The 9790-nt window shown below is 46.3% G+C and overlaps 1 protein-coding gene across 1 annotated transcript; it reads left to right on the top strand.

Moving 5' to 3' along the window:
* The first annotated feature begins 6668 nt into the window (after positions 1-6668).
* Positions 6669-9447, top strand: LOC122495226 (T-cell-interacting, activating receptor on myeloid cells protein 1-like). The gene is made up of 4 exons (XM_043600981.1): positions 6669-6675; positions 6909-7325; positions 7581-7877; positions 9094-9447. The coding sequence occupies exons 1-4, from the start codon at positions 6669-6671 to the stop codon at positions 9234-9236; spliced, it is 864 nt and encodes a 287-aa protein (XP_043456916.1). The 3' UTR covers positions 9237-9447.
* Positions 9448-9790: the final 343 nt, after the last annotated feature.

Genomic DNA, 9790 nt, shown 5'->3' with positions numbered 1-9790 from the left:
TCCCCCATTCATGCTCTGTGTCTCTCTGTCCCAAAAATAAATAAACGTTGAAAAAAAAATTTAAAGATTTGAAATCACCCAGGTTCAACCCTAACTAGTAATAAGAATGTGTGAATGCACATGTGCACACATGCTCTCCATATTTCCCAGATCTACTTATTTCTGTCCAGCCCTTTCTGCATTCAGATGGGGTGACTTGGCTCTTTCATCTTCCTGCTGAGAACAATGTGCTAGCCCTCACACATTCTTCTGGTGGAAATGGAAGATGTACTAGGGGCCGAATCAAAATATGCCATGCCCCTGAGGACCTGGGCTGGAGCTAAAATATTACCACTTGCACTTTATCCTCTTGACCAAAGCAAATAACATGGTGAACCCATAGTCAAAGGGCTTTAATGAAATCTATTGCACTATGACTTCTTGGCCACAGTTATTCATATCCATCCCATGTACAAAATATGCTCATCTCCATCCCAGAACCTGCTCCCCTAAATCTTCATCCAATAATGGCATTAGTCTTCAAATCTAGGATCTATTGATCATTATCAAGTCTATATGTGGCTCCTTTTGATCCAGGATACATGCACTAAAAAGACAAATTAGCTGTCCCATACATCTTCCATATAATAGCAAAACAGAAGTGGGATAACCACAGCACTCCCACGTGAAAAGGCTTCTTCCCTGTGGGAAACATCAGCAGTCACTGGTTCATAGCAATTGCAAAATCACTCTGGGCAAACGCTGCAAGATGCCACAATTCTGGGGATGGAAATGTTCCTTCATAAAGTTTCAGTTCTATTCTCTGAGAAGGGCTTCTCAGCCCACTGTTCTTCACAGCTCTTGGTTCCTCCCTCTGAGTTATCTTTATTTTATCAACCCTCCTCTCCACTTCTGAAGAGGACCCTGGAGAATATGACCCTCTTGATGGATGGTACGATTTCTCAGCTCGCTTTCTGCCCAAAGAAAATTGAGCCTTCAAGTCTTTGTGTAATTTCCTTTTTCTTTTTCTTTTTAATGTTTATTTATTTTTGAGAGAGAGAGAGAGAGAGAGAGAGCAAGCAAGGGAGGGCCAGAGAGAGAGGGAGACACAGAATCTGAACCAGGCTCTAGGCTCTGAGCTGTCAGCACAGAGCCCAACATAGGGATCAAACTCACAAACCGTGAGATCCTGACCTTAGCCAAAGTTGGACGCTTAACCGACTGAGCCACCCGGGCACCCCTTTGTGTAATTTCTTTAAGTAGTGCTGGGAGCAATTTTGCCAGCGTAGCTCTCAAAAATGTTGTGGCTTTCTATCCATCTGACACCAACCCATCCCATATGGTAGAACATACAGCCACCATTCTTTTTGAGACATAATTCTCTCTGTACATTTAACGATAGTGTTTTGGGCAAACCAGGATCCTGCGGGTACACTTTGTTAAGCTTTCTCCAAGAAATCTTCTGTCCAACTAGACAATGTACTTGATATCACCTTAGTCTTCCTAAAGGCCTTAACAAAAAAAGTTTCAAGACAACTTCTTCACTTTCCTGAAAGATTTCATGTACACAGAAATCATGAGTGGTCCATGGAGATTTGTGTCTGCTATGTCACAGAGGAGCTAGAGAAGGAGTTTTATATCACACTCCCCACTGTTGATTTTCTCCCATTTTTCCCCACTGCACATGTCCCTGGTTTCTATGATGTCATTCATCTAGATTCCATCTTTAGCCCCACTCTGAATTTGTTAACTCATTTTTATACAGAACAGTTCAGATCATCTACCAATTGACCCCTTGCACCTTCATACCCAAACCCACCACTGCACTCAGCAAAGGTGTTAATTTGATTTATTTTTAAAACAATTTGTAGTGTTTATTTTTGAGAGAGAGAGAGAGAGAGAGAGCGAGAGACAGAGAGACACAGCATGAGTGGGGTAGGGGCAGAGAGAGAGGCAGACACAGAATCTGAAACAGGCTCCAGGCTCTGAGCTGTTAGCACAGAGCCCAACACAGGGCTCGAACCCACAAACCATGAGATCATGACCTAGGCTGAAGTCAGATGCTTAACCGACTGAGCCACCCAGGTGCCCCGAAGATCTTCATTTTAAAAGGCTCACGTACTTTAGAAATGTTTGGGGGTAATATATATTTACATGTGTACACACACACACACACACGTATGTATATCCTATACTGTTATCTTGTTTTGTCACAAACCAATACATTTTATTTAAAAAATTTTTTTTTCAACGTTTTTATTTATTTTTGAGACAGAGAGAGACAGAGCATGAACGGGCGAGGGGCAGAGAGAGAGGGAGACACAGCATCGGAAACAGGCTCCAGGCTCTGAGCCATCAGCCCAGAGCCTGACGCGGGGCTCAAACTCACGGACCGCGAGATCGTGACCTGGGTGAAGTCGGACGCCCAACCGACTGCGCCACCCAGGCGCCCCGCAAACCAATACATTTTAGAGAGTGTTCCATGCCAATGAGTACTTTCTCACAACATGACCATAAATCGCTTCCACAGTGTGATTTATTTATAGAAATTTTTTAGAATTTTGAGTCTTTTATTTGTTTATACATTTGTATACATTATCATATCTTCCTGGAAAATTGAAATTTTATTTGTATACTCCACAATGTGACTCAAATTGATGCATAGTGTTCCCCTCTATGGAAGTAAGTACTTATTTGTACCTACCCAATCTCCTACTTTTGCACATTTATATTGCTTCCAATTCACTTGCTAATATAAACATAGTTAAAATGAGCAACTTGTAAATCTTTTGGACAACTTTAATTATTCCTCAGGGCAAACTACTGGGATTTAAACTCCCAGGTGAAAGACTATAAATGTTTTGTGTAGTGGTGGGGGAAGGCAGATAAGCTTCATAAGCTAGTTGCCATTTAGTAAAGAATATTGATTTATCATCCTAAAAACTGATTATGCGCATGTATATTTTCCTAAATTCTATTCAACATTACATGTTAGCATTAAAAACTTTTGGGGGCACCTGGGTCGCTCAGTTGGTTAAACGTCCAACTTCGGCTCAGGTCATGATCTCACAGTTTGTGAGTTCTAGCCCCGCGTCCGGCTCTGTGCTGACAGCTCAGAGCCTGGAGCCTGCTTCAGATTCTGTCTCATTCTCTTTCTGCCCCTCCCCCACTTGGGCCCTGTCTCTCAAAAAGAAATAAATGTAAAATTTTTTTTTTAATTTTTGTCAAAAAGATAGAGTGAAATGGCATCTTATTTACCTTCTCCTGGTTTGATTGCTTGGAATAGCAAATGGCTTTCTTTTCTTTCCTTCTTTGGGCTTGTGTGGGTTTTGTTTGTTTGTTTTGGTTTGGTTTTTTTCCATGTGGAATGCAGTTACTGAGAGAAATGTGTTACAAGATAAAGTGATTATATGTTTATTTCTTTATGGTATCGACAATTCTTTTATGGATTTTTGTGTCTATGTTAGTAGGTGCATACAAAGTTAGAATTATTATGTATTTCCCTTGAATTGACTATTTTATCATTTGGAAATATTCCTCCTCATATCTAATGCTATTTCTTGCCAAAAAATCTACCAGTAGAGCCATTTCATCTTTCTTTTTCTGGTTATATGTTATATATTTCTGTGGGGGGGGGGTTGGGCTTTCAACTCATCTTTGCATATAATTAAAGTGTTTGTCTTTAAAAAACAGCATATAGGGGCGCCTGGGTGGCTCACTCGGTTAAGCGGCCGACTTCGGCTCAGGTCATGATCTCGCGGTCTGTGAGTTCAAGCCCCGCGTCGGGCTCTTGCTGACAGCCTAGAGCCTGGAGCCTGTTTCAGATTCTGTGTCTCCCTCTCTCTCTGACCCTCCCCCATTCATGCTCTGTCTCTCTCTGTCTCAAAAATAAAATAAATGTTAAAAAAAAATTTAAAAAAAAACAAAAAAACAAAACAGCATATATTTAGGTTTTTAAGAAACACCCAGTCTAATAGTCTTTCAATTGAATTTTTGGGCCCATTTACATTTAATGTAATTACTTATTCACAGAATATAAGTTTATCATCTTGCTAGTCCTTCTATTTGTGCATCTCTTTTATGTTTCCTCATTTCCAAAGCCTTTGTTTTAAAAACAATTATGGTTATTTTTTAAAGTTTATTTATTTATTTTTGAGAGAGAGAGAGAGCACAAATAGGGGAAGGGCAGAGAGAGAAGGAGAGAGAGAATCGTAAGCAGGCTCTGTGCTCAGTGTGGAGCCCGACTTGGGACTTGATCTCATGAACCATGAGATCACGACCTGAGCCGAAATCAAGAGTCAGATGCTTAGCCAAGTGAGCCACCCAGACACCCCTAGTGTTATTTTTTTCTTATTGTTATTTTTAATAGGCCATTTTAACTCCCCCCACCTTATTTTTTTTTTTACCTCTGTTTTTTATTCATTTCTTTTAGTGATTACCCTATGGCTTGGCAACATGTATGTTTGACTTACTAATAGCTATGTCAAAAAAAATCTTTACACAGTATAACTCTCCAGACTAAATTTGTTTTCAAATGCATGAATCATGGTCTTTTTTGTTTTTTAAAGTAAGCTCTACACCCAATATGAGGCTCAAATTCACAACCTTGAGATCAAGAGTTGCAATGACCCACCACCTGAGCCAGCCAGCCAGACACCCCCATGAACCATCGGTCTTGCTCCATTTCTGCACATTGACCTCAGAGAAACACCTCATCTGTTAACAGTCATTCAAAAATAGTCACTAACACCAATTCCTTCATTCACTTCCAAAGTCCGGTATCTTCCCTATAGGCCAGAGAAGCTCCAGTGGTCGCTGCACCAGCCTGTTTCCATCTCCTCAGGGGCATTGTTTGGGTCCTGGTTTCCAGCAGCTCTTGCTCTTGTAAGTGGGTTTGAATTTGTGTACTGAATTCACCATGTTCAGGTAAAGACTTTGCATGAATTATGATCTCATGGAGCATTTTATTCCGTCTTGTTTCCTGAATGTGGGTGGGACACAAAATGTGTAGGTCACATGAGAGGAAGGAAAGGAAGGGTTGGCCAAAGATGTCACCACCCACATGCAGCTTACCTCCCTGTCGTGGTTGAGATAGGAGAAGGGCCCTTAGAGCAGACTGAAGGGCCACTATGATCTCTGAATTCTTTTGCCTCCTCTGCCTTGGTAAGTTTCTTGGGCTTGTATACTGGGATTAGAGGTGGGGGCGGCTGGAAAGAAATGTGACCACCTGCTTGTCTTTACTGATTGCTTCATATGTGTTAGGTACCTTGCAGAGGCTTTAGGTACATCAAATGTTTTCCAGTATGCAAGTCCTTACATTCCACATCCATGGTCTATCCTGTAGGCCTACCTCATCCCTATTTATTTAAAATCTTACTGGTTCAATATCTTTATTTTAAACAAGTACATTCATTTGAAGACGGAAACTTTATGCCGACTGCTTAAATAAAAAAATTTGAGGGTGCCTGGTGGCTCAGTCGGTGAAGCCTCTGACTTCGGCTCAGGTCATGATCTTGCGGTTCGTGGGCTCAAGCCCCATGTCGAGCTCTGTGCTAACAGCTCAGAGCCTGGAGCCTGCTTGGGATTCTGTGTTTCTTTCTCTCTCTGCCCCTCCCCTGCTCATGCTCTGTCTCTCTCTCTCTCTCAAAATTAAGCATTAAAAATTGTTTTAAATATGGAGCGCCTGGGTGGCCCAGTCGGTTAAGCGTCCGACTTTGGCTCAGGTCATGATCTCGCGGTCCATGAGTTTGAGCCCCGCGTCGGGCTCTGTGCTGACCGCTCAGAGCCTGGAGCCTGTTTCAGATTCTGTGTCTCCCTCTCTCTCTGACCCTCCCCCCCATTCATGCTCTGTCTCTCTCTGTCTCAAAAATAAATAAACGTTAAAAAAATTTTTTTTTAATTTTTTTAAATAAATAAAATTTAAAAGAAAAACCAAGGTCACTACCAAAAACAGGTCAATTTAAACATATATACATTGCAAAGAAGAAGATGATAGGACATTCTAGCCATGCATTGTTGCCCATCACATTTCTGAGCCCATGGCCAGCTCTTCCTTATTACAAAGGGCAACAAGGCAGAAAAGGTTGATCTCTAGCTTGAAAAATTATTTGTTGTGATCAAAGCAGTGGAAGTGATTTAAAAGGGTAATGCCTTTCCTTTTCAATGCCTTTCCCAGGTATTCAATGCTATAGAATACCATGTCACTGCATTCCCTAAAGTCAGCTCCTAGAGCATCCGTGGTTTGTAATCCACCTTGTGGGAAATACCGTTTCGACCCTCACAAGTAGTCCTGCGTGGTGGGAATTAGGCCCACATTGAGAAATGAGGACTCTGAGATTGACAGCTCAAGGCTCCTGCTCAGGGCCATGCAGAGAATTAGCAGAAAGGTCAACATTCAAACCCAGGCCTGTCCGCCTCCAAAGTCACTGGTTTTTCCACCTGAAAAATCTCTCTGAGCCATGCTTCCATTGGGGCATCTCTTCAGTTGATCATCACGCATATGTTGAGTCTCAGTACAGTACAGAATGTGTACAGACACTGGGGAAGCTGAGGTGAACAGCCCAGAGCAGCTACCTTCCAGGTGTTCACAGAACAGTGACACTTTGTGTCTCCTGTGGCATGAAGTACATAAACTCTAAAGAATTGAGGGTTTTGTGGATGTTTGTGGAACCAGCAGAAGTCCTGGGGCCATGGCAGGTGAGATTTGCACAGGACACCTTCTGGGGGGAAATGAGACAGGAGCTGAGGGCAGAGCGGAAGCCAGGGGCCAGTGTGGGGAAATGAGAACCCCAGATGCGTGACCTCCAGGGTCCAGTCTCAGCGGCAGCCCCCTGGGGAGGCCCCTCGGGATGGGGGCTCAGTTTCCACGGACAGATGGTTCTCTTGCAGGGCTGTGCGCTGGCCAAGGAAGCAGGGGGACTGACGGTGAGTGTTCCTTCAATTAAACCCTCCCTCTCCTTCGCTCCAAATTCCCCACATCCCTTCTCTTTCCTTCAAGGGGTTTCCTGGCAGCAGGCGAGGGCACCAAATCCTGTCCCCAATCTGCTTCCTTCCAGAGCCCCTTCCCAAGCCCACCCTCAGGGCCTGGCCCAGCTGGGTGGTGCCTCCCAGAAGCAGTGTAAGGCTGCGATGTCAAACCCCGACCAAGAATGTCAACTTTGCTCTCAGGAAGGGAAATATTCTTTTGGATTTTTCACGATCACTGACTTCCAAGAAGGGCCTGGCTGAATTTCACTTCACTGGCCTAAGAAGCAGCCATGCTGGAGACTACACCTGTGAGTGCTACAGACCAGGGGCCCCGGACATAAGATCACCGCCCAGTGAGGTCATCCTGCTGCTGGTGACAGGTGAGGAGCAGGACGGGCCTGGGGGAGGGACCAGAGGAGGGGACAGAGAAGGTGAAGACACACAGCAACAGAATGACTTGGTCAGCCTCATCCAGGGCTTGTGGGGGGGGGGGGACCTCCTTCCCGCAGAGTCGAAAGAGGGTGACACCAGGGATCTGTGTCCCACACTCAGCAGGACCCCCCTGCGGGAGAACAAGGGTGAGTGGGGGACCCCAGGCTTCTCCCCGTGACCTCAGAGCCCCCCTTCTCTTACAGGAGGTCTCCCTAAACCCTCCCTGCAAGCCCACCAAAGGGGTGTGGTGACCGCAGGAGACGACGTGACCCTGCAGTGCCAGAGGCCAGACAATATTTTCGGGCCCATGAGGTTCGCCCTGCTGAAGGCGGGAGTGGCAGAGCCCATCCGGCTCCGGACCCCAGCCAGCAAGGAGGCGGACTTCTCCCTGCAGACTGTGACAGTCGGTGACGCCGGGAACTACAGCTGTGTCTACTTCCAGACCGGGACTCCTTTCTGGGCCTCACAGCCTAGCGATCGTCTTGAGATCCGGGTGAGAGGTGAGGTTTTGCACCATTTTTCAGAAGTTGGAGAAAGTCAATTCATTTCTTCATCAGCTTGTTTTTATTTTGGCTGTTTTGCTTGCTTTCCCAGTTGGGTGGACCCATCACTGACTTACAACATTATCAGTTTAAGGTGAACGACGTGCTCTTTTTTCTACCTGGAGAGCGTTGTTTCTGTTCCTTTCTGATTCTTCTTTCTCTTCTGATTTTACCGTCATCTCCTTCTCACACCTGCCCTTTCCTAACCTCTAGTCTTTGGCCTTTGTTGTTCTGTATTCCTGGAGAATTGCTCAAGTTGTTCTTGCAAACGATCCATCCCGCCAACCGTCAGCGTCCCTTCCCCCACCCTTTGCGTCTCTTAGACTTGTGGGTCGTCCCGGTGATGGCAGCCTCATGGCTTGTGGTCTCGTTCTTAGTGCGCGCTGCTGCCCTGGCCGCCAGGTTCCGGGTCACCCGTGGAGGATCTTCCACAACCATCTTGTGTGTCTGGCCAGAACGTTGCTTCCTTGGATGCCACACCCTGTGCTTCCGTGGCACCGTAGACGTGTGCATGTGAGCCGTGGTGGCCCATCGCCCTCTGGTTGGAAAGCAGGGACCATGCAGCCAGCGCAGACAGGTGCAGAGGGCACCCTGGGCTCCGCGACGTCACCAGGGGTTCCTCCCACGGACTCTGGGCCCTGAGCCCAGGTCCTCATTAGGAGCCAAGGCCAACACTGAGCCCTAGCTCTTCTTGGGTGCGGTGGGAATGAAATGCATGGTGCTCTCGGTGCTTAGGTACTGGGCTTGAATTTTCTTGAGCTCATGGCCGCCTGAAGTCTTTGCTGTGAGGAGGGGGTGCACAGGCAACCACCGAATCATTTCCACGCTCAGGGCAGCATCTTTGGGTTTTGGTCTTGCTCCTAAGCCCGATTCCTAATACCAGGAGGGAGAAGGGAAAAGGGACACGTGGGAGGGTCAAATGATATGAAGAGCCAATAAATGAAGGAAGAGAGACCGAGCAGAGAGAAGACAAAGGACAGAAGACCAAGGAAGACCCACTAGAACCCTCACGAAATCCCACGTTGGGTTTTCAGTGATTACAACTTCAGGGCGGCCACAGCTGACCACTGGCCAGGGCACACAAGTGGGTGCAGGAGCGTCCCGTTGGGCAGATCCACGTGGGAAGGATGGACACTCCTCTACTGGCTGGTGCTGACGCTCTCCTCTCTCCCAGTCCCCCCAGGTGCCATATCGAGGGACTACACCACGGGCAACCTCATCCGCCTGGGTCTGGCTGCCCTAGTTGTGGTTATTATGGGCGCTCTCCTGCTGGAAGCCTGGTGCAGCCAGAAGGAGTCTCCACGTGGATCCATGTAGAACTGAGCACTTGTCTTGTTCACGGGCTGTATAGTGACGCGGGGTTCTCTGAACACCACACTCCACCATGGGGACATGCTGTGTTTCTCACCATGGGCACAATTAACACTTTGGGTGGGGTATTTCTTCAGCATGTGGGACTGTCCTGTTCCTCGTGGGAACATTCAGCACCATTTCTTTTTCTCATTAAAGAGCAGCTGAAGCCCCAGTCGTTGTGGGACAAGATAATGAGTGCTATCAGGACCTTTCCCAACATTCCTAGATACGGAGGATGGGTGGTGGGGTGGTGTTCCCTCGGTGGAGAACCTGTGTTAGGAGGCCAGGAGAAATATTTCCTCTCTTCCTTACTCCCTGTCCTCAGGTCTGTCCTTGCATGCATTGGCTCCACAGTTACCATGGGGAATGAGGAGTCCTTGATCAAGTTACCAGCTTGTGTGAGATTTTACTGGTTCTCTTCCCTCCTGGGACAGAAGGCACACCATGGGGGGAGGTCTGGGAAGTTTGCAGATGAGATGAGATCTCACTCATCTCCTGACAATATCAAAGACACAAAG

Source organism: Prionailurus bengalensis, chromosome E2 (genome assembly GCF_016509475.1).
Source record: "Prionailurus bengalensis isolate Pbe53 chromosome E2, Fcat_Pben_1.1_paternal_pri, whole genome shotgun sequence".
Taxonomy (NCBI): Eukaryota; Metazoa; Chordata; class Mammalia; order Carnivora; family Felidae; genus Prionailurus; species Prionailurus bengalensis.
This window is presented reverse-complemented; position numbering and strand designations above follow the sequence as displayed.